The following is a 26004-nucleotide window of genomic DNA, read 5'->3' on the forward strand; positions in this document are numbered from 1 at the left end:
CTATTGGATCCTCCCCTGATGATTGAAGAGCAAATGGATGGTGATGATGATGCCTTTGTGATAAATGATGAGATAGAAGAGCAGATTGCTTAGCAGAAAGCAAAAATGTTGATTGGTCAAGTTCTTGTTAGTAAGTCTTACAAAAAACAAGCTATGATAGAAGCCGTAGTCTTGGCTTGGAACATGAAACATGGAGTTAGAATCACCCCTCTTGCACAAGACCATTTTTCCTTCATGTTTGAACATCCCATTGACATGAAGAATGTGATATCAGATGGGCTATGGTTGATGAGAAGGAACTTATTGATCCTTGAAAAATGGCGAGATGAGAAAGCTTGGGATTTTTCCCAAGTTCATTTTTGGGCCGGGTGTACCTTCAGGATGTACCTCTCGAGTTAAGCTCGGTCGACTTCGCTCTAAAATTAGCGGCGAAAGTCGCCCCCTCCCCAAGCAGGCTATGTTCATTCAGGGCTACCAGGGAAGCCAACAGGTACAATACTATCGATATCAAGTAACTCTAGATATCTGACGTCCCCTTCCTCTTACAATCCCCATCAAGAGGCGATCCGAAGTTAAAACAATGGTGATCATCACCTATGAGAGACTTCCAATGCTACTGTACTTTTTGCGGCTTTCTTAGCCATGATGCCAAAGCCTGAGAATGTGTGTGGATTTTAGGGATCTCAATAAAGCAAGTCCAAAAGACGATATCCCATTTTCACATATAGATGTCTTGGCAGATAATACCGCGGACCATGCCCTCTTGTACTTCATGGACAAATTCTCAAGATATAACCAAATAATAATGGCCCCAGAAGATAAACAAAAGATCTCATTTATCACACCCTGAGGCATATATTGTTACAAAGTAATGCCCTTCAAACTAAAGAATGAAGGGGCAAACTATCAAAGAACAACCACTACTATCCTCCATGACCTTATGCACAAAGAAGTTGAGGTATATGTGGATGACATGATAATTAAATCCAATGAACAAGATGGTCATGTCACTGCTCTAAGAAAATTCTTTCAAAGGAACGACAAATTCAAAGTAAGGTTAAATCCTCAGAAGTGTGAATTCGGCACTAACTCGCCTATCTTGGCGCCGCCAACTCCATGCTTACCCCTCTTATTATATGTCTTAGTGACTAAGGGAGCAATCGGAGCAATGTTGGTTCAACATTATTTGGATACCAAAAAGGAACAGACATTCAACTGAAAGGAGATGTAATTGTGGCGAATGGAGATGTATCAAATGGATTGTTTGTACTAAATGTTGCCAATGTAATGAATGAAATTATTTTTTCTCCTTATACAAAATGGTATCCAAATTCATATCTAGTATCTGGTTTAGAAAATTCATAATAAACTGACGTGTATTAAATCAAGAATTTTGACTCTCAATATCGTTATCCATTTTCATCACCACTCCCATAATGGATTATCAATCACTTGCTTCTTGTGCATATTCAAAGTTTGATCAAATTTTTGTGGCTCATAGTGGTTTGGATTTACTGATGGGTGATTTGATTTGAGATATGATCGTTGCAATTTGAAGCCAATAAACATTTTTAGACAAAAAGGCCCATACCAGCCATATTGAAGAAAGAATTGGCCATCAATGGATGGTCATGAAAAAGCATTTTGTCTTTTCTTTTGATCATACAATAGAACACAACAATTATAGAAATTTTATACAGGGAAGAACAAGTAGTAGAAATTATTTTCGATTATCGCCCATCAATAGCCAATGGTATAATCGCTTTACCTCTCAAACTATCATAACCAATAGTGTTGTTGTGACTATCCAAGTCTAATATTGGTTGATCACCATGCAACAAGCTTTCCACCTCTTCAGGGTTTTGTAAGACCCAAGGATGTTTGTTATACCTCCTCAAGCCCTCAAGCTCCATTGCCACTTCCTTCATCGTTGGCCTTTCTTCCCCCTTCACTCCTAAGCATCTTCTTGCAAGCTCCATGACTTCATAGATTTGCTCATTGCTACCCTCTTTCAAAACTCGATTTTCCAAAATATCCCAAACACTATTCTCCTTCATTGAAGTAACAAAATGCATTGCTAGATTCCTCTCATTTTCAGGTCTATCAAAACTTAGTGCTGTCTTTCCAGTTAATAGTTCCACAAGGACCACACCAAAGCTATACACATCACTCTTTTCTGTCAATTGACTTGAATGAAAGTACTCAGGATCCAAGTACCCCAAAGTTCCTTGAACTAATGTACTTAACTGAGTTTTGTCCGCCGGAATCAACCTGGAAGCTCCAAAGTCTGCAACTTTTGCAGTGTAATTATCATCCAAGAGAATGTTAGTAGACTTAATATCTCTATGAATAATCGGTGGTGAAGCTGCAGAATGCAAATATGAAAGCACCTCTGCTGTCTCGGTAGCTATTCTCAAACGATTTTCCCATGAAATCGAAGACTTGCATTCTTCATCATGGATATGATGGAATAAGGTATTGTTGGTAACAAATTCATACACTAACAAAGGAACCTCTGTCTCCAAGCAACAACCCAATAGCTTTACCACATTTCTATGGTTAATTTGGGAGAGAATAACCACCTCATTTATGAATTGCTCGATCTGACTTTCATCAACTAATTTTGATTTCTTAATGGCAACAATTTTGTTATTGGGTAGAATTCCTTTGTATACAGTACCATAGCCCCCTCGACCAAGGATCTGGTTCTCGGCATAATTGTTAGTTGCCTTCTTTAGTTCTTCAGCCGTAAAGATTTTTGCACTTTCCGTGGATCGTCCTTCATACAAAGATAGTTGTTGCTTCAATAATAGACCTCCATTTTGCTTGAAGAATCTCTCTTTGAGTTTGCTAAGCTTTCTCTTCCGAAGTGCCCAAAGCACCAACAAAGTGCCAGTAAGGAGAAATAAGAAGCCTGATCCAATACCTACGAGGAGGGACAAAAACTTATTTAAGATTTGAAGTCATAATAAGGGTGCACTTGGAGCCTAGATCAATTGGGGTGTGGGATTGGATATCATACAAGAGGGGCAAGGGGGTCATCCCAAAGGGAGAAGAGAGAGTTAGACACAGTGGGCGCTAGCTTATGTTACACCGATGATGTATTCGGCCTTTTCCCACAAAAAAAATATGGATCGTTGTTCTCTGTGGGGGAGTGTGGCCCTTGTGCGCGCATGGAGCCCAATGAGTGCGTGGGTGTTGGCATCTTAGAGGGCATGATTTTTGCCTTTCATGGGGCCAGGATGGTTATTTCGTCTCCCTCTATGTCTAGGCTTGGGTGGTACACTCCCCCAGAATGAAGTTTCTACCAAAAAATAGTAATAAGCCCAGTTTTAATACTTGTAGAGATTTTCATTCCACACCCAAATATCCAAAGGTCTCACCTCGATCTCAAATTGTTTAGACTAAAACATCCCCTAAGGGTCTATACTTGGATACTATGAAAACCCACTTTGATACCATGTAAAGTTTTCATCCAAAATTTTTAATAGATAGATGAAGGACTCCCACGTGTATAAGGGGTTGTAGGCTAATTAGTAACTGATCGATGTGAGACTAAATTCCCAACACTTTCTCGTGGAATATTTGCGTATTGATTCAATACAGTTGGAAAAGTATGGGAACTAGGCTTCTTAGTACTTATTCCTAAAAATTGTTTTTATGAGATGTGATGTAGTGTGGAGCTCAAAAGCTAGTAAGATTTGGATTTTCAGCCTTAATCTATAAGATGCAGAAAGAAGTGACAAAGAATGAAAGAGGAGTATTACCTACGGTGACCTGTATTACTGGGTATTGCTTTGGATTATGGATGCAACCACTCCCATTTATCCTTCCATCTCCTTGATAATCATTTGGGCAAGAACAACTGTAACTCCCAGGTAGATTGGTGCACAAATAAGAGTAGATACAGGGATTGTTATTTGGATACGCACATTCATTTATGTCTGCAACAAAGATTCCATTATTATTAGTTCAGTGCATAAATAGATTAGATTAGATTAGATTGGATTAGATATATCCCAAATTAATTAGGAAAATTGAAATAGTGTAGGTTATAATTACCTTGGCATCCAAGGTAGGGGTTTCCTTGATAACCCTGAGAACAGTAGCAGTTGTAACCAACACCATTTTTGGAGACATTGCAGAAGCTATTTTCGCGGCATGCGTAACTGTTGTCCTTCATAGCTTCTTCACAACTACTATAAATATAATTGCTCTGATTCATTGGCCAATTTATGGACCAATCAAGAACAATAGGGACTCGGGAATAACCTGATTCATCAATCTCATTAGTGAAATTCAAGAGATCGGATGTAGAGAAGTTGTACCAGTTGTAATCAACCACGAAAACATAGCTGCAAGGATTGAAATCATAAACCATGGTGTGATTGTAAAGACTTCCAGCAGTTATTTCAAAGTATCTGAAACCCTTTGGAATGGAAGTCTGACAACAACCGATGCCATTGCAAGAACCATTGATCAAGTCTTGTTTGTTGGTACAAGACATAACACATCCACTAGTGAATTGTTTACCATCAGAGCCATGGATATATGCTTGAGTATCACAACCTAGAGCTGTGAATTTGTTTTCTGTATCAGAGATGGTGAAACTGGAATCATTCAAATTTAAAAGAGGGTTATTTTGAGAAGTAGTAGTGCCGTTTGAGCTGTAGCAACGTGCACCAACATATTCCAACATACGGGTTTGGCCTTGTAATGAAATATTTAGGAGTTCTGCGTTACCCCAAAATAGTTTTGGAGGGTTGTAAGTGTCGTTACAGGTTACCTCAAAGGTTGTGTCTCTAGAACAATTGTTATTGCCGATGATTCCAAAGGGGTATGGAACTGAGAGGCTCCGGCAGTTGTCTTGGCAACCAGGTTTTGCAATTGGGAATAAGGTTGATGTTGCTGCTGCGGCTGGAAATGTCTGGATGAGGAGGAGGAACAAGAAGTTTAGCGCCAGAAGAGGAAGAGAAAGAGGAGGAGGAAGAGGACCACCCATGGTTTTTTTTTTTTTTTTTTGTTGCTTTTTGTGTTGTCTTCTGCTTCCTCTGTAATTTATAGCCTTTGAGGAAGAAAAAGGAAAATATTTCTTGGTCCTGGAGATCTTTATATTTTATAAGAAAAATTAAGTACACCCTTCTACGACATTACAGCTATTACCCAAAAAAAAAAAAAACAAAATAAAAAATCTACATCATAATAGTACCGTGTCAAATAATATTTCAATTTGAATCCTCTACTGCCGAGCTACCCAGCAGGACCGTACTGCTAAGACACGGCAAGGCGTGCAATGATCGTCTTACCCCCACTCGGGCAAGGTGTTTGGGCAAGGATAAGGCAGTCATTGCGGGCCTCACCGTGTCTTGGCAGCTCGGTCCTACCGGGCAGCTCGATAGTAGAGGATTTGAATCCATAATATTCTTTGATTGTTTCAGATACACACCATCCAAACCCCTTGATCAAGGATAGATGAAGGAAATCTGCTTCTTATTTATATATACAAATATATGCTCTAGGTCTTAGTCTAATGTTTAATTTTTAGATTGCTTATTCTACTAGTGGCGGCCGAGGGGGCATGCAACTTGCCTGCTACCCAACAATGTCTTTCGTTTACCAAAAAAAAAAAAAAAAAGGGAAAATTTCTTGTAACCCTGGTACTTGCACGAATGTCATGTCACCTCCACCATTTGGAAAAACTACATGTACCACCTCCACTTGTATGCAATAATATCACGTTGGTCTTCACCAAAAAAAAAAAAAAAATTCAGGTTTGTCTAATCCGTTAGTTGATTCTGTTAACTGATGATATCATCAAGTTTTTTTCTTTTTTTTTGGTAAACAAGTCTTTATTTAGAATAAGACATGCAAATCTCATGACGACAGTGAGAAACACAACTCATGCAACCATGGAGTGGAAAGGGGCCAATCAGTCAAGCATGTTAACGACAAAGTCCTCCTAGCCAAGGAGTCAGCCACACTGTTAATCTCCCGTGGAATAAAAAAGAAACAACAAGATAAAAAAGAAGAAGAGAGGTGAATGATATCGTCCACCGGAGCCCGAATGTGCAAAGGAGAAGTTCCTCCTCCATCCTTCATATATGTAATCAGATTCATATTGTCAGATTCTATCATTACCCGCTCAAATCCATTTGTAATCATCTCCATCATCGCCAGCCGAACTGCAATAGCCTCACCAACTAAAACATCTGAAAAGGAAGATGGGCTTGAGATAGCAATCAAAGGCAGCCATTGTGATCTCTATAAATAAATCCAACGCCTGACTTGTTTAAATTTACAGAATAACTAGCATCACAGTTGCACCTCACATAATCTATTGTAGGTGCTATCCGTGTTGAGGCAAAGCAACCGTTGATGGAGGATAAGAAATAACATTAGATGGAATTACATTAAATTCTTGGAAAGCCTTTACCGCTGCCGAAATCACTTCTGTAGATTGCCATACCTTGCGTCCAAAAACCAAATTATTCCTTGATAACCATATATGCTAACAAACAAAGCTACATAAATTTATCAATGATCTGGATTTCTTCTTTCCCATTTGGGAGAATAATTTCCAGGTTGAAATCCAATCTGAAAAATGCTGAGTATCATTAAACAAATAGACAGAGCCAAGTGGACTACCAAACCACACCGCTCTAGCATATGAACAACCCAAGAGAATATGTGAAATTGTTTCACATTCACCACATCGAACACACAGCGGATCAGCATGAACATTACGTCGGGTTAGAGCATCACCAGTCGCAAGGCCAGAGGCACAAGCACGCCATAAAAAGCGTTGAATCTTGGGTATAGTTCTACAACCCCAGATTGATTTCCAAACATCCATGGGTATCGAACTCCAATCATGTAATCTAGAAGATGAAGCCAGAGACAACCGACGAGTGTTTTCATTAGTAGATAGGAGATGATAGGCACTACGGACCGAGAAAACGCCATTCTTACTCCCCATCCACACCAATTTGTCAGGTCGATCAAAAAATAGATAGATTTATCTTCATTATTTCCCTGATATCAGCAACACTAAAATAGGTTGAAAGCAAATCGCTGCGCCAAGTATGTGTCGCCTGATCAATAAGGTCCGAGACCTTCCTTATCCAAGGTAAATTTGGATTAGGTGTGGTGATTTTATAATCTGTGGAAGTAGGAATTCAGGCATCTGACCAAATATCAACATTAACACCATTTCCAATACTCCAACATAAACCATCATTCAAGAGTCGCTTCCCCTCCATAAGGCTTTTCCATCCCCAACTAGGTCGCTGCCTACATGATGCCTCCAAAAAATCAGTATTTGGGAAGTAAATAGCCTTTAAGAAACGAAACAATAGGCTATTGGGATCAGACCATAACCACCATGTTGCCTAAGATAGTAAGGCACTGTTATGAAGAGAAGGATCATGAAATCTCAAACCACCATTCTCCTTTGATAAACATAACCGCTCCCAAGAAATCCAATGCAACTTTGGTCGTCCATCAATTTCACCCCAATAAAAATTAGAAGCCATTTTTTGCAAGGATTTATGATATGAGGCTGGTAATTTAAAATGCATACATGCATAGTTTGACATTGAAAAAATCACAGATTTTAGCAACACCTCGTTACCAGCATGTGTTAGAAGCTTAGACTTCCAACCCTCTACCTTTTGACGCACCTTGTTGGAGAGATCTTGGAATAAGGTTGCCTTTGAAACACCAAAATCTGTTGGAAGTCCCAAATACTTTTTTGGTCCAGAACCATAGGGAACCTTCATAATCCTTGAAAACCATCTCTTTATTCTAGGATGTGTATTTGGTGAAAAAGTCATACAAGATTTCTTCAAATTAATCTCTTGACTAGAAGCTTTACAATAAGTTGTTAAACAAGTCTTCAAAGCATATAATTCTTCCAACTTGCCCTCAGCAAATAAGAGACTATCATCAGCAAATGAAAGGTGTGTAATCGGTGGAGCACGATTACGTACCCTTGTACCTTTAATATCTCCTTCTGTTTCAGCCTTTAGAAGCAAACAACTCAAGGCATGAGAACAAAGAATAAACAAGGCTGGTGATAAAGGATCTCCTTGCCGAATCCTTCTCGAAGGAATAACAGTACCCCTTGGTGCTCCATTAATAAGAATCTGATAGGAAACAGATGATAAGCAGGCCATAACCATTTTAACCCAATGTGAAGAAAAAGCCAACTTCAGGAGCATATGTTCAATAAAAGGCCACTCCAACCTGTCATATGCTTTCTTCATATCAAGTTTTAAAGCCACTAATTTCTTCTTTCCCTTCTTCATTTTGTTAATATAGTGGAAAAGCTCATGAGCAATCAATACATTATCTGAAATTGCCTTCTTAGGAATGAAAGCAGATTGATAGGAGGATACAATGTCATCCAGAATAGACTTCAATCTTGAGGCAATAATTTTTGTAACAACCTTACATACAACAGTGCATAATGCAGTGGTCTGAATTGATATCATCAGGTTAGATTTTACTAAATGGTCAAACTACGCTTGAACAAGGGTAAATTTACCACTTTACCCTTTATGCAAAAACCCCAAATTGCTGGTCTTCAAAACCCGCTTCTCCATCGTTGGCAATCTTCTCCACTCGATCCCACTGAAGCTCACCGACGATCTTCTCTTGAACCCACTGAAGCTAACCGGCGATCTTCTCCTTCACTTGAACCCATTGAAGTTCATCGGCGATCTGTCACCAGCGATCTTCTATTTCACTCTCTGCAAAATATTTCCTTTTGTCTCAATCGCCTGCTGTTCTCTTAGGAAAAGAAGGAAGGAGTTGTATGATTACCTTCATTTCTCACGGTGGCGGTAGGGGGAAGACGACCTAGTTGCAGACGTGCAGGTCTTCAATGCTTCCTTGCAAATCTTCAAAGCTTTAGGTTCAGGATGTAGGTCAGTCTTCAAAGCTTCAGATTTAAGGTATTCAATGATAAAATAAAGGGGTTTTGAAAAACTGGGTTCGATTTATGTAAGGATATAATATGGTTAAAAGGGTCTTTTTATTTTTTTATTTTTTAAGTTTTAAGTTAACACTATTAGTTTCAGGGTACAGTTGTAGTTTTTTCAAATCGTGGGGGTGACATGACATTCACGCAAGTACCAAGGGGTACAAGAAATTTCCCCCCCAAAAAAAAGTGTTTCACCCTTCACTGACCACTTTCTAAATTTCAGACCAAGTGGAATTATCCATGGTTAAATGTAGGGCTGCAATAGGGTCGGGTTGAGTCAGACCTTTTAAAACCTCAGTACAACCCTGAGTTCCCCTAGCTAGGCTCAGGCCTAACCCAGCCCTCACTCAGGGTCAGAAAAACCCAACCCTAATCCACCCTTAGGGTCGGACCGCATTGACCTTGATTGGCCTTGACCATGGGGGGGGGGGGAAAGGGAGATGCATGGGTTGGCCAGGTGGGAAAGGGAGGTGACTGAGCTGGCTAGGCAGGGAAAGAGAGAAGCATGGGTTGGCCAGGCTGGGAAGAAGAAGAAGAGAAAGAAGAAAGACGATAGAAGAAGAAGACGAAGAAGAAGAAGAATAAAAAAAAAAAGAAGAAGATAGAGTCGGGTGGGGTCGGGTCGGACCAGGCCATGCTTAGCCCGAGGCCTCAACCCCGACTTGGCCCGGCCCTAGCACAGGACCAAAAATTCCCAACTCTGATCCACCCTCAAGTCCAAGGTATTTCAACTTAGCTAGGCCTGTTTGGACTTAGGGCAGGCTAGGGTGGGCTATAGCCGTCATGGCCAAACTTGCACCTATAGTTAAATGGAATTCGAGAAGAGTGCATGCTGAAATGTTATGAATAGAACAAACTACTTAAATCTTAGAATATAAGGTGAAAAGTCTATTGCAAGAAATTAGTGAGCCATCAAATTAAATGGTAGCATTTCTGTTTTTCTGGTAGAATATGGTAGCATTTCCAAAAAAAAAAAGAAAAAAGGAGGAGGTGTGCGGGTTATTTAGGTGTACAAGATAAGGAAATTAATTACAACACAATTTTATTTTATATTTATTTTGTCCAGTAAACTTGTTTTGTTTTTTTATTTTCTTATCGTATAGATTCAAGAAATTATCCCACAACACCCCCACCCCCCCCCCAAAAAAAAGTTTCACATTGGAGCCATTCTACGGGGCACTGTTCATCTGATAGGTCAGATTGATAGTCGTGGTTTTTTTTTTTCTTTGGGCAAGAGATTTGTTGGGGGGGGGGGAGTTTCCCTGGAAAATTATCTTCTGCAATTCCCTAGTGCCTGAAATAAGAGGGGGATGGACCCCACCAGGGCAAAGTGTTTGGGCATGGGTGGAATGGTTATTGCGCCCCCTTGTTATGGACACTAGGGGAACTGGACCAGGCAAGAATTGCAGGGGATAAAGATCCAAGTTTCCCTTCCCATGGAAAAGGGTTCATCCAAATCTAACTTCCATCAATACCCTCCTCCAATTAGGTGCTGTCAAAAAACCTTGCACAGGAAAATGACACCTATTTGATCACCTCCATTATCCATAGTGAAGGGATTCTCCTTCGTTGTGGGTGGATGAAAATTTTGTCCTTTTCTTTTTCTCCTGTCCATTAACTCATGCATACTATTTTAGAGAATAAAAATGAAGCCCTTTAATATTTCTAAACAACATTCTCCTTCCTTTTGAAGTTGTCATACTTAAAAGTTATTTTAATGTCAAATGAACTGGCCAAATCATATAAACCAAACATCTTTAATCAGAAAGAAAATTATTACACTATAAATATAATTCAAACCATAAACATGCCCATTTGTTACTATATGCTTTGAAGTATTAATTTTAAATAATATGACTCCTAAGGTCAGATTTGGTATGATTTTTATTTTAATTTCGGGTACATTTTACTAAATAATCAACAAATAAATTTTTGGTCAAAAAATTGAAATTGTTTTGATTGCATCAATTTAAAATATCTTAAGAATAAGTAATCCATCCAATGGTTGAAAGGCACGACTGTATACTTACATGGCCTTGCATAAAAAACTGGATCCTTTAACTTTTAAAATTTTCAACGTGTTTTTCATAAAAATATTTTGATAACAACTTCAATGCCATAGTTTTATGTCACAAACAGGATACTAGTTTGGAACCCTAATTATGTATACAAATAATATTAAAAAACACCGATGTTAGATTTAAAATATTTAATAGATATATTTTATTTTTTAAGTTTCAAAAAGGTTTTGATTGCTTTGTTATGGTGAGGGATCCATGTGATCAAGGAAGTAATAGTTGAATTCCAAAGGGTTGTAACATCCTATGGGTACCTTAAAGTCCATTCATGGTCTCTACTATGAGTGGGAGGGTGGGTCAAAAATATTGATTGAGATTAATTTCATTTATGAAATTAATTCTCAATTCATGGCCATAGGTTATGTCTTTCCCTTTATGGAGTTTTAAGGTCTTTCATGGTCTTTAGTGGGGAATGACCCTTTATGGGGTTTTAATGCCTTTCATATTTTTTAATGGGGAACGACCATGAATTAGGAATTAATTTTTAATTCATGTCCATAAGTCTCATTCTTTAATTAAATTGATCATTAGTGGGTGGTTATTCTTGGGGATTCGAAGGGTGTGCAAGGGTTGGTTCTGAGTCTATATAAACCCAACCAAATACATTGCAAAACACATCTTGATACATATCCATGCCCATACTTTGCAATCACATAAAGTCTTATCTTTCTTTCCCTCTTTTCTTCTAAGTCTGTGTAAGGTTAGAGGGTTACTGTATTGAAACTCTTGGCTCCTTCAAGGGACTTGAAGAACTGCTTTATCTTCTAGTTGAAGGTTGTTTTATCTTAGGATAGTGGTGCAGAACAATCCTTGGCAGTAGGAGGTATTAATTACCTTAAAGGCAGCACCACAAGTGTGACTCAACCTCAAGCTTGCTCAAATTATTGCGGGTGTGACTCAACATCAAGTTCAAGTTTTGATCTTCTCATTTCAGCCAAAGGTCAAAATAACAACAGCCTAATTTCTACTGCTTAAGCTATTATATTATAATTTGTGTTATTTCAATTGTTTGTAAGGAATTGTAATACAATTACCCAACAAGTTTAAGGTAATTGATTGTTATAAGATTTTTCCTTATGTTGACTCAATTCCCACCAACATTATCTGTCTGGTGTCGGAGCTTATCCCAAATTTGGGTAAGATGAGGATTGTCTCTGAATTTGACAAGATCGAATAGTTTGGAGGTTAAAACTTCAAATGATGGAGGCAAATGATGTTGTTTGCATTAGCCCAAGTTGGAGTGGTGTTTACCTTGATTGAACCCATGTCGAAAAAAAATAATGATCCTGAAAAGGAGGGTAAAAGGATGGCTTAGATTCAAGTGGATTAGCAGTGCAAGAATTGAATCTTGAACGCATTATCAAATGATTTATACCATGTGTATAGTTCATTGGAATATGAGTGTTCGAGTTGAAATGCCTTGTTAAAAAAGTACTCTCTTGAGGATGCTGGTTCAAGGAAGTACTTGGTGGCTAACTTTCTAAACTTTGCTACGAAAGAAGTGACACCGTCTCAAACCAAATTGATTAATTTCAAATTTTGGTTGGAAAGCTAGCAAAGAAAAAGATGGTTCTACCAGAAGAATTTGTGACCGGTGCTTTGATTGAAAAGCTTTCATCTTCTTGGGATGCCTTTAAGGCGTCTATGAAACACAAGAAGATGGAGTTGACTCTAGACCAATTGATTGTAAGGATTAAAATTGAGGAGAAGAACAAACACAAGGACAAGGGTGAAAAAGACCTTGGGAAAAGACGCCTAAAAGCGAACTTGGTAGAAACCAACAAATAAAGCAAGAAAAGAAAAAATCGTCAAAACAATAATGAGCCTTCTTTTAAGAAGAAGAAACTTACTTGTTTTGTGTGTGGTAAGTTAGAACACTTTAAGAAAGATTGTCGATTCAGAAAGAAAAATTCTAAAAAGGTGACCCTAGTTGAAGACAACGTCTTTATAGCTATGATCACGGAAGTTAATTTGGTTGAAAAACCAAAGGATTTGGTATTGAATACCGATTCTATAAGACATATTTGTGGTGATCTAAAGATGTTATCCTCCTACTCCATGAGTATAGATGATGAAAAAGTATTTATGGAAAATTTCCAAAGTGCCCCTATTATGGAAAAATAAAAAGTGACTTTGAAGCTCACTTCGGGGAAGACTATGGTTCTCACCAATGTTCTTCATGTGCCGGACATTAGGCGTAATTTAATTTAGTTCCTTTGCCTAATAAAGTAGGCATGAAATTAGCTTTTGAATGTGATAAGACGGTTATCACTAGAAACAATGTTTTTGGGGGGAAGGGATATCTTAGTGAGGGGTTGTTTGTACTAAGCGTTGAAAATGTTGTAATTGAAAAAACTAGTACTTCTTCTGCTTACATGGTTGTCTCTTTTAACTTTTTTGATTTATGGCATGTTAGGTTGGGTCATAGTAGTGTGAAATATATCACCAAACTATGCAAGTTAGGCATAATCACCGATAAGGTGGAACCTCCCGTGAACAAATGTATAACTTGTGTAGAGACAAAATTAATCAAAAAGTCTCATAAGACTATGAATATGAAGAGTGATCTCTTGAAATTAATCCATAATGACTTAAGTGACTATAAGTCATATGAGTCTAGGAGAGGAAACAACTATGTCATAACCTTCATAGATGACCACTTTAGATATATCATGGTGTATTTACTCAAATCAAAGGATGAGGCCGGAAAGATGTTTATATCTTCTAAAATGGAAGTTGAAAATCAACTTGGCAAGAAGGTTAAAAGACTTAAAATTGATAGAGGGACTGAGTATTTTAACTTTGATAAGTTTTGTGAGAAAAATGAAATTATCTATAAAACAACTGCTCCATACCAACCGGAATCAAATGGGATTGCCGAAAGAAAAAATAGGCCTCTTAAAGAGATGATGAATTCTATGTTATTGAGTTCAGGTGTACCACTTGATATGTGTGGGGAAGCCATGCTATCGGCATGTTATCTATCAAATAGAATCTCACATAACAAGACTGGTATGGTTCCATTTGAGAAATGGTTTGGTAGAAAACCAAGTCTAAAACATCTAAGGGTTTGGGGTTGTTTGGCTAAGGTGTTGCTACCGGATTCTAAGAAAAGAAAATTGGGACAAAAAACATGTGATTGTGTGTTTTTGGGATATGCTACAAATAATATAGTATACCGGTTCATGGTGATTAAAGCCATGGATGATGTTATTGAACGAAATAGCATCATAGAATCAAGAGACGTTGAGTTTTTTGAAAATTTATTTTCTTTTAAGTCCAATTTACCTACAAGTAAAGATAGTCAATTGACTAATGAAAAAATAGAGTCAAAGGATTACCAATCAAGAATTGAGTAATGATGATGAAAGTCGGCCTAGGATGAGCAAGCGACTCAAAAGACCTAAATATACAGATGATGAGTGACTTATCTATCTAGTAGACAAGAACCCTCTTACATACAAAGAGACTATTACATCACTGGATGCCGTCTTTTGGAAAGAGGCAATCAAGAGTGAACTAGATTCAATCTTGGAGAATAACACTTGGGAATTGGTGGATTTATCATTCGGGTCCAAAACTTTAGAAACCAAATGGATATTTTGAAAGAAATTAAAAGGTGATGGGTTACTTGATCGTTTCAAGGCCAAACTTGTAGGTAAGGGCTTTAGGCAAAAGCCTAATATTGATTACTTTGACACATTTGTCCTAGTGTCTAGAATTGCAACGATAAGGGTTATGTTGGCAATGACATCAATACATAACCTGATCATCCATCAAATGGATGTGAAAATGATATTTCTTAATGGGACTTAGAGGAGGAAATTTACATAAAGCAACCAGAAAATTGTGTTGTAACTAGCCAAGAGCGAAATGTTTGTAAACTTCAGAAATCCTTATATTGATTGAAGCAGGCACCAAAGCAATGGCATGAAAAATTGGACAAGGTTCTAATTTTAAATGGATTCGTTGTAAACGACGCTGAAAGATGCTTATATAGCAGGTTATATGGTGGTAGGGGTGTATTCATACTACTATATGTAGATGATATGCTTATAATGGAAGCAAACTTGGAAATGGTTAATCAAGCTACGAAGCTTTTGATGTCTAGTTTTGACACAAAAGACTTAGGAGAGGCTGATGTGATCCTTAGAATTAAGATCATTAAGCAAGAAAATCATATTTCATTATCTCAAGCCCGTTATGCAGAAAACATACTTAAAAGGTATGGGTACCATGATGTTTTAACGGTTAAAACACCTTTTGATATGAGATGTCATTTGAAAAAAAATCCAGGTGAACCAGTGAATAAAAAAAGATATGCTCAAATTATTGGTTCGGTCATATATCTAATGAATTGTACGCGTCCAGATATTACTTTGCCCTTGCGGTAGGAAAGTTGAGTCAACATACTCACAATGCAAGTAAGGCACATTGAAACGCGGTTGATAGGTTGCTAAGGTACCTAAAAGGTACTATAAACTATAGTTTTCACTATAGTGGTAAACCAACGACTTTGGAAGGGTATTGTGATGCAAATTGGATCTCAGATACAACAAAGTCCTTAACTACTAGTGGATATGTATTTACACTAGCAGGCGGTGCAATCTCATGGAAGTCCACAAAGCAATCTTGTGGGACGGGCTCTACCATGGAAGCTGAGTTCATAGCCTTGGAAAAGGCAGGAACAGAAGCCGAATGGCTTAGAAACTTAATGGTGGATATTCTGTTATGATAAAAACCGGCACCATCGGTGTCACTACATTGTGATAACCAAGCGGCTATACATCTAGCTAAGAACCAGATATGCAATGGTAAAAGGAGGCACATACGCCTCAGATACAATCTTGTGAGACAGTACATAGATGAAGGAATGATAGCTATCGATTATGTGAAGTCAGATAGTAACCAAGCTAACATGTTCACAAAACTTATGTTTATCAAGAACTTGGAGTTTACTGCAAAATTGGTGGTCAGTGTCCTCATTGCTAGACAGTATCCAATGGCGCATAACTCACTGCTATAGAGAAGCGAATGTGGCCGCATAAGCTTACAAACTATGCAACAAAAGAGCAAACAACCAACTTCTGGAGTTCTCCTCTAAGTTTCCTTGCTCATGCTATATCCTGGGAAGCTTCTGGCTGCCCTTATTATAGATTCACCTAGAACCTTCTACTTCGTTTCTAATAGTAGGGGTGGATTTATTGTGTTAGCCAAGGGGAGTGCTCTTTAGCTCTCACCTTGGATTCAGATTGGTTTTTATTCGCACCATTTGTATTATGTTTCTTTTACACTTCTTTTAATCAATACATTGCTGACCATTAGCAAAAAAAAAAGATTATGTGAAGTCAGATAGTAACCAAGCTAACATGTTCACAAAGCTTATGTCTGTCAAGAACTTGTGTAGTGCATTTACAGGAATGGGGTTAATGCCTAATCCATAGGTCATGTGATGGACACCCTACCTATGTGAAGAGACTAAATGCCTGAATTAGGTTCAAGGGGTACAAACGAAGTCACCAGTTGACTGGTTCTGTACTACTACTTGTATAAATATTCATTCCAAGCTATAGATGGTGAAAGTAATACTACCACAAAGAAAGAGGTTGAGCAGTAAAGCTTTTAATTAGTCTAATCCCAGGAAATGTGGGGATGTGTCAATTGTGGTGCACACCAGGGACTAACCTAAGTGAATGTAGGGGGTGTGGCCGCCGCCGATGAGAACTTATAGGCAAGTTCTCTAAAACATTCATGAGTTCAAGATAAGGAACATTGCCGGTTCAAAAGTCCAAAGTAGTTATATGATGGGTAGCCCAAAAGTCGACCTATAGGATATGATTGATGGGACGATCAACTACACCAATGAGGAAAGGTTCAAGGAGTCTGACTCCACCTCTACTCTGTAGCGCGATCCATTAGACCTAGTGTAGGTTCAAATCCAGACGACACCTACAATGATGTGTCCTATAGTGTCTAATTTAGTCACAGCATGTGTCTTTCGTGTCGTTTTAAAACTTGTGGGGGATTGTTAGATTTAAAATATTTAATATATATATTTTATTTTTTAAGTTTTAAAAAGATTTTGATTGCTTTGTTATAGTGTGGTACCCATGTGATCAAGGAAGTAATAGTTGAATTCCAAAGGGTTGTAATATCCTATGGGTACCCTAAAGTCCATTTATGGTCACTACTATGAGTGGGAGCGTGGATCAAGAATATTGATTGAGATTAATTCTATTTATGAAATTAATTCTCAATTCATTGCCATAGGTTATGTCTTTCCTTTTATGGGGTTTTAAGGCCTTTCATGGTCTTTAGTGGGAAATGACCATGAATTTGGAATTAATTTTCAATTTATGTCCATAAGTCTCATTCTCCAATTAAATTAGTCATTAGTGGGTGGTTATTCTTGGGGATTCCAAGGGTGTGCAAGGGTTGGTTTTGGGTCTATATAAATCCAACTAAATACATTGCAAAACACATCTTGATACACATCCATGCCCATACTTTGCAATCACATAAAGTCTTATTTTTCTTTCCCTCTTTCTTCTAAGTCTGTGTAAGGTTAGAGGGTTGCTGTACTGAAGCTCTTGGCTCCTTCAAGGGACTAGAAGAACTGCTTTATCTTCTAGTTGGAGGTTGTTTTATCTTGGGGTAGGGGTGCAGAACAATCCTTGGCAGTAGGAGACATCAATTACCTTAAAGGCAGCACCACAAGTGTGACTCAACCTCAAGCTTGCTCAAGTTGTTGCGGGCCGGGTGTGACTCAACATCAAATTCAAGTTTCGATCTTTTCATTTTAGCCAAAGGTCAAAATAACAACAGCCTAGTTTCTATTGCTTAAGCTATTGTATTACAATTTATGTTGTTTCAATTGTTTGTAAGGAATTGTAATACAATTACCCAACAACTGATCAATACTGTAAATACTCCCTAGTAATTGTGTATTCTGATTAAGCCTTTTATCCTGATCAAGGCGAGGCTGGTCTTATGATAAGAATTTATTTCCTAAGTAAATAAAATATGGACAAAAAATCACTACTAGGCTGTGTGGCCCCTACACAAGCATGGGCCAATGAGGCACACATGGGCATCAATGGGGTGAGATTTTTTCATTTACAGAGGACAGGGTGGTCATTTCTTGCGATCCCATGTCTAGGTGGAAGTTGCTCGCAGCTTGATAGAGATCTTTCTCCCATCAAAGATATTACATGTTTTAAAATTTTAAATAATTTTGACTTTGATTTTTCATTTCTTTTCCCTCTTGTACAAGAAATGGTTAGAGTCAGACCCTTATTTTAGACCTTTTCCTTCATGTATTTTGTATTTTAACAACATAAATTAATGATTTAGTCTGGTGGCATTTTGATTATTGTATAGATGAGAACTTCTTAAATATACACACATAGGTGAGACTATCTTGTGAAAAGGATTTGTTTCTTAAATGGATCTAAGATGTTATTTTTTTTGAAGGATATTCTAAGCTAGAGGTATGGAGAACCCACCAATCAGGGGACACGTTATGATTGGTCAATAAGGGCTGGAGGAGGAGAGAGAGTGCACTAAAAGACCGATAGAAAGAGGAGTTGTTGTTGGAGCTGATAGATACTTTTCTCAATTTTAAATTCCTTGATTTTGATTTGTATAAGAGATTTATGATTTTAGCCTTAAACAAAGAGGTCATGATTCGTGTTTTTTTTTTGGTACAAGGGGTAGGGGACTTGATCCATCCTTGAGCACTCTCTAAGCGAGCAATATAAACCACCGGGGCAAGCCCTGGATCTTCAAGAGGTCACGATTCAAGCTACAAGATTTGTAACTTGAAATGATAACATTGTCAGCCCATTTGTGGATCCATATATATGATAGAGAACCCACCCACATTTCATTTGTCAATATTTAACTAAAAAGAAGTTATTGAAAAAGTGTATTAAAGTTGAGTTCAAAAAGGGAAATTTTGTTGGGATTAGAAGGTTCCATTTATAAATTGTGACTTTTGGATATGAAAACCATTGTGTGATATGTGTGTCGGATATACTAATATGTGTGCTAAATGTACTAACAAAAAGATGTTATCAAAGCAGCTGAGTAGGTATAGACCGTACAGTTGAAGAAAGAATAACGCATGTTGATTGGAAGAACTTGTGAAGATGGTCTTCCATGAAAAAGATTATGGTCATCCGTGTGCTTAAAGAATTAGAGAGCTCAATGCTATATAAAATGGAAGATTACTTCAAATTAATGCATTAGGGTTTATTCTAGTTGGAATATCTATGTAATCCTAATGTATATATGCTCAACAAGATTTTAAAAGCCCAAAAATGACGTAAAAAAGAACTTAAAAAAAAAAATCAAGAAACTAAGTGGTTTAATTAGAATAAAGTCTAAGTTTGATGTCCACGGTCTTTCGTGAATAGGGACAGACAGCCGAGCTTAAATTCCATTACCAAAACATTCTAAGTCTAAACTCACAGACAACTGAGCTTTTAATGATAAGTGTTCGTGGACGACCACTACGATATTTTGTGCGATGTTCCATGAATATTTGAGAGTTTGTGAGATTAAGTCATAAGACAGACGATGTCACAGTCTTCTGTGACCATCTTCTGTGCATGTTTAAGAGTGACCATATCAAGTTCATGCAACCACGGTCTTCCGTGACTATCGTGCCGTGTGATAGTATTTAATGTTGCATGATTTTGGTGACTTTAAGTTTTTTTTTTTTTTTTTTGGTTTATTTTGGTGACTTTAAGTTGCATGAGTCAAAGAGTGGTAAGAGGTACTTTGTTATCTTCATTGATAACTACTCTAGGATTACCAAAGTTTGTCTCCTAAGGACTAATGATATGAAAAATATGCTTTCAAGTCCTACAAGTTGGAAGTAGACAATCATTGGGTAGAAAAATAAAGAGATTAAGGACTGATAGAGGGACCAAATGTGGTTCCCAATATTTGTCTAAATTTGTGAGGATTATGGTATTATACATGAAATCACAAGCACAATATCAAATCAAATCAAATGGAGTTGCTGAAAGGAAGAATAGAACACTAAAACAAGTGATGAATTCAATGTTATTGAGTGTAGGTTTATCACTAAACTTGTGAGATGAAGCCCTTTTGTATGCATGTTATGTCCTTAATATGATACCAAATAAAAGATTAGACTTGTTATCATTTGAGTTGTGGCATAGGAAGAGATCAACCTTAAAACATTTGAAGGTTTGAAGATGTCTAGCAAAGATTAGTATACCCATATCTATAACTCATTTATCCTGGGAAGCACCCCCTATTCACTCAACTCCTATTATTAAAGATATTGCTCATCTTTTGGCCAAGTTCGAAGTTTGTGTTTTCTTTTATGTTCCAAGATATAGTAATTGTATCGCTTCTTCCCTTGCTCAGAAGGTCATGTCAACGAAGTGTAAGACAACTTCGCCAAATTCTACTCCTTGGCTTCACGATCTGTGTGAGAGAAGGCTTGTGTTCCTCATGTCAGTCTTCTCAATAAAGTTTCAATTTATTAAAAAAAAATCTGAATTTGACTCCAATAATATTTGACTAATTTTTTGATCCATTCTTGAGCAATCTCTAAGAGAGCAATGCAAACCACCGGGGTAAGCCCTGGATCGACAAGAGGTCACAATTCAAGCCACAAGATTTGTAACTTGAAATGATAAAATTGTCAGCCCTGGGTGGATTCATATATATGATAGAGAACCTACACACATTCATTTGTCAATAGTTAACTAAAAAACAGATATTGAAAAAGTGTATTAAATTTGAGTTCAAAGTGGTTAATATTTCAGGGGAATTACTACTTCCCACATCATCATGACTTGTCATCTCCAAAAAGGGAGAGATTGTTGGGACTAGAAGGTTCCATTTATATATTATGAGTTTTGGATATGAAAATCATTGTGTGATATGTGTGTTGGATATACTAATATGTGTACTAAATGTGCTAACAAAAAGATGTTATCAAAGCAACTGAGTAGGTTGGTGCAACCATAGGGTATTAAGAAGGATCAGCCAAGGGGAAGGGAAGACTCACACCACAAGAAAGAGAGAACCCGCAGGTTCTTCAAGACTCCAATGGAGTTCAAACAATATTATTCCAAAATCTGTCTTCCTTATTACATTATACTCATATATAGAGATTCAATCCCATGCTCACTAATAATGGAAAGACTAAAAATGGAGATAGGATCAAGTTTTTTTAGGTGGGATCTTTAAGATATTGTCTCAATCCACTGGCCACGTTTAGCTCTAATCCTCTCTGACCGCCTCAACACTTTTGGGTGATTGAGATGGCTTTCCATATCAGCCTCCACGGCCTCTACTGCCACACGGCCTGCATTATTCCCTCCCGGATTAGAACAATTTGGCCTCGAATTGGAAACACTATCATTCGATGAATCACCAAGATAGGGGGTGAGGTGGCGCACATTGAAGACATCATGAGTGCGAATGTGGGACGGCAGTTGAATACGGTAGGCATTGGGATTGATACGCTCTAGCACCTTTAGAGGGCCCACTTTGCGATCATTGAGCTAGTGATACGATCCGGCTGGTTGGCACTCTGGGGGAAGGTACACCCACAGGAAGTCACCGGGCTCAAAAAGCACTTCGCGTCGATGTTTGTCTGCTGCCTGCTTATAAGTAGCCGTGTTGGAGGCCAAATGCTATTGCACCTCGTCATGGATGAGTTGTAGCTATGAAACAATATCCGTGACTACTGTAAGAGGAGTCCCTGGGAAAGGAATTGGTGCTAAATAAAGGGCGGTTGTAGGCTGCCGGCCGTAGATGATCATGAAAGGGCTGTAACCGGTGGAACGGTTAACAGAGCTATTATAGACGAATTCACCCTTCGAGAGGTGACTTTCCCAAGAGCGAGGGTGGTCGCCAATTAGGCTGCGCAGCAGATTCCCCAATGAATGGTTAACCACCTCAGTCTGGCCATCCGTTTATGGGTGAAAGACGGTGCTAAATTGCAGCGTCGTTCCCAAACACTTCCACAATTGCCTCCAAAAATGGCTGAGAAACTTGGTGTCACAATCCAAAGTGATGGTCTTGGGCAGGCCATGGAGCTTGAACACCTCCCGAAAAAATAACTCCGCAATACGGGATGCATCCATGGTTGTTCTACAAGGGACAAAATGGGCCATTTTGGAAAAGCGGTTGACGACCACAAATATGGAATCCATTCGCCAAGCAGTCCATGGCAAACCTAGCACAAAATCCATGGAGATATCTTCCCATGGTGTGTGGGGAATTGGTAAGGGCAAGTAGAGACCGGCGTTGGTAGCGTGGCCTTTACTCACTTGGCAGACTGTACAACGTATAACAAAGCGGTGGACGTCGCGCTTTAGGTGTGGCCAAAAGTACTTCGAGGACACTAGGTGAAGGGTCTTATCTCTCCCAAAATGCCCCTCACCATGCACTTCTGAAATTATTTTCAATATGAGCGAGCAATCGGGGATGTATATACGGTTTCCATGGAAAAGAAAACCGTCACAGAGAACAAACTTGGAGGTGCGATGGGCTTGCACATCCTCGAGAATGCGAGCAAAGTAGGGGTTGTCGACATACAAGTCGTGGAAAGAATCGAACCCCAAAATAGTGGTGTGCATAGTGAAAAGCAAGCTACATTTTCAGCTGAGCGCGTCGGCTACTTGGTTCTGAGCACCCACTTTGTGCCGGATGAGAAAATTAAACTCCTACAAATATTCGGCCTATTTAGCACTTCGGGAACTCAATTTTTACTGGCTGGAGATATACTTGAGTGATTTATGATCAGTAAATAAAATAAACTCCCGGTGAATCAAAAATTGGCTCCAATGCTCCAATGTACGATAAAGAGCATAAAACTCCAGATCGTAGGTGCTGTATTGTGACTGTGCCCCACTAAGTTTCTCACTAAAAAAAGCCACTGGACGGCCTGCCTGACTGAGCATGAAACCAATGCCTGATCCCGATGCATCGTAATGCACCTCAAATACCAAAGAAAAATCTGGAAAGACAAGAACAGGAGCCGTGCTCAACTATAATTTGAGCAAATCAAAACTGTTTTGAGCCTCTTCGGACCACTCAAAAATCCCCTTTTTCATGCAGACAGTTAGAGGGGCTGCAATGGTCGAGAAATGGGTGATGAAACATCGATAGAAGGACGCCAAGCCATGGAAACTACGGACATCATGAATATTGTGTGGCGTTGGCCAGCCCTTGATGATTTTAATCTTGGACTCATCGACTGCTATGCCTTCCCCAGAAATAAAGAATCCCAAGAAAAGGATCCTAGTTTCTATGAAATAACATTTTTTTTGAGAGTTGCAAAAAGACGGGCCTGGAGCAATACCATGAGAACTTCGTGAATATGCTGCAGATGGTCATCAGTCGTTTTGCTATAAATCAAAATATCATCGAAATAGACGACCGCGAACCTGCCCAAGAAGGGGCAAAGCACCTACGTCATGAAACGCATAAAAGTAGAGGGGGCGTTGGACAGCCCGAATGGCATTACCAGCCATTCAAATAGCCCATCACACGTCTTGAATGTCATTTTCCATTCATCGCCCGGTCTGATCCGAAGTTGGTGATACCCACTCTTCAAGTCCAGTTTAGAGAACACTGTGGCGCCCGCTAACTGATCTAATAAATCATCCAATCCAGGAATGGGAAATCGGTATTTGACTGTGATCTTGTTGATGGCCCTGCTATCGATGCACATCCGCCATGTGCCCATTTTTTTTTTTGGAATCAATAGTACAGGGACAGCGCAAGGACTCAAACTTTCGTGAACAAATCCCTTATCCATCAGCTCGACAACCTGTCACTGCAGTTCTTTGTGTTCTGTCAGGCTTATCCGATAATGTGGAAGGTTCGGTAATGTCGCCCCAGGTATTAAATCGATCTGATGTTGAATTTCTCTGAGGGGTGGAAGACCCTGTGGGAGATCAACAGGAAAGACATCATGAAACTCGTGCAGCAGGGACTGGACCCGTTCAGGGATTAAAGGTGACACACTGTCCAGAGTACTTGCCTTATTCAACAAAATATAAACCACATTAGTATTTTGAAGAGCACCCCTCAGGTCTCGCAAGGAGAGAAGGCCAGGGGTAGTTGGATTGGGAACCACCATCGGCTCTTTCAAAGGAGCCAGGGTGATTTTTTTCCCCTTATGAGTGAAGGTGTAGGTGTTGTAGTACCCATCATGTTTAGTCCTGCGATCAAACTGCCAAGGCCGACCGAGAATAATGTGACTCGCATCCATCGGAAGAACATCGTACTAAATAGTGTCATAATATGTGGCAGCAATGGAGAGGGAAATCATACAGCATTTGGTTACTGTTACCTCAATTCCCTTCTTGAGCCAAGTCATCTTATAGGGAGAAGGAATTAAGTTTGCGAGCCGCCTCCTTATAGACAACATTTTCGTAATAACCCGAGTCGATGATAAGTTGACAAACCTTCTTGGAAATAGTGTAGGCGGAGTGAAATATATTATTGCGTAGCCAACAGTCTCCAACCTCCATTCGCTGACTGAGAAAGACACGGCGCATCATGAGCATCTCCCCCATGTTTGCATGCAAGGTTTGACCCACTTCATCCAAGTCAGGGCTATCATAAATCGGATCGCCCACTAGTTCGGCCAGATATGGGTCCTCCTCATCGTCTACATCATTCTCGATCAGCAACCCTTACCACTGGATCTCCCTGTTACATTACGACACGCATTGGTGCAATGTCCCAGTTTGCCACAAGCATAACAATGAACCTCTGCCATGGATCGCTGACTTGGGTTGGGTGCTTGAGTGGATCGGTTGGACTGTGGAACAATGAGAATGGAATGGGTAGGCTGACTAATCTTAGTCGTTCCAGTCGAAGTATGGGCAGCAGGGTAAGGTCACTATTGGCGATGTTGACGGGAACCTTCAATTTTCAAGGCTCTTTAATAGGCATCGTTCAGATCCCAAATCTCTAACACTTCAATCACGTCTTGAATGTAGGGCTGCAATCCCCCAATGTATTTGTTAACCAGCATCTCGTCGGGGTCACTGATGTTGTTGCGAACAAGCAACTCATTAAACTCAGACGTGTATTGTGCCACCGTCTTCGTTCCTTGGTGCAAGTGTTGAAAACGATGATAGAGTTCTCGCTTGTATGTTCCTAGTAGGAAATACTTGAGAATAAGTTCTTCCATCTTCCGCCACTTAGTGATGGACCGGCGGCCATCCTGCCAACGGGTCTGCTTCTCTCGTCGTCACCACGTAATTGCTTTACCGCACAATCGCATCACCATGATGCTAACCTGTTTGTCCTCTGGTACTGATCTAGCATAGAAAACTTCATTTACTAATGCCAACCAGTCGACGACTTCATCAGGGGTTTCATTCCCTGTGAATTCCTGGATATCCCCCTTCAATTTTCTAAGCCAATCAACTTCTCGTTCTTCTTGCGCCAGGCGTTGCGGCGGTCTTCGAGCAGGACGCTTCTCCTTCGACGATGGTGATAGACTGCCTGAGGTATTACCCGACCTGCTGGAATGGCAGGAGGAAGTTCGCACACTCTCCAGCTCCGTAGTCATCGCAGCAACCTGCTGGTGCAGTTGAGTGTTCTCGTCCCTCAACAAGATGTCTTCAATGTGACTCATGTGTCCTCCTCTTTGCTTGGGGGGCATCCTTACTAGACCTTGGTTAGCTCTGATACCAGAAATGGTGCAACCATAGGGTATTAAGAAGGATCGGCCAGGGGGAAGGGAAGACTCACACCACAAGAAAGAGAGAACCCGCAGGTTCTTCAAGACTCCAATGGAGTTCAAGCAATATTATTCCAAAATCTGTCTTCCTTTTTTCATTATACTCATATATAGAGATTCAATCCCATGCTTACTAATAATGGAAAGACTAAAAATGGAGATGGGATTAAATTTATTTAGGTGGGGAT

At 39.2% G+C, this 26004-nt stretch overlaps 1 protein-coding gene across 1 annotated transcript; it reads right to left on the reverse strand.

Moving 5' to 3' along the window:
- Positions 1–1730: 1730 nt before the first annotated feature.
- Positions 1731–25711, reverse strand: LOC122650832 (wall-associated receptor kinase 2-like). The gene is made up of 6 exons (XM_043844206.1): positions 25370–25711; positions 7580–8477; positions 6139–6209; positions 4063–4927; positions 3768–3944; positions 1731–2926 (listed from the first exon to the last, which is right to left on the reverse strand). The coding sequence occupies exons 1-6, from the start codon at positions 25709–25711 to the stop codon at positions 1731–1733; spliced, it is 3549 nt and encodes a 1182-aa protein (XP_043700141.1).
- Between the last annotated feature and the right edge of the window lie 293 nt (positions 25712–26004).

The sequence above is a fragment of the Telopea speciosissima genome, chromosome 2 (genome assembly GCF_018873765.1).
Source record: "Telopea speciosissima isolate NSW1024214 ecotype Mountain lineage chromosome 2, Tspe_v1, whole genome shotgun sequence".
Lineage (NCBI taxonomy): Eukaryota > Viridiplantae > Streptophyta > Magnoliopsida > Proteales > Proteaceae > Telopea > Telopea speciosissima.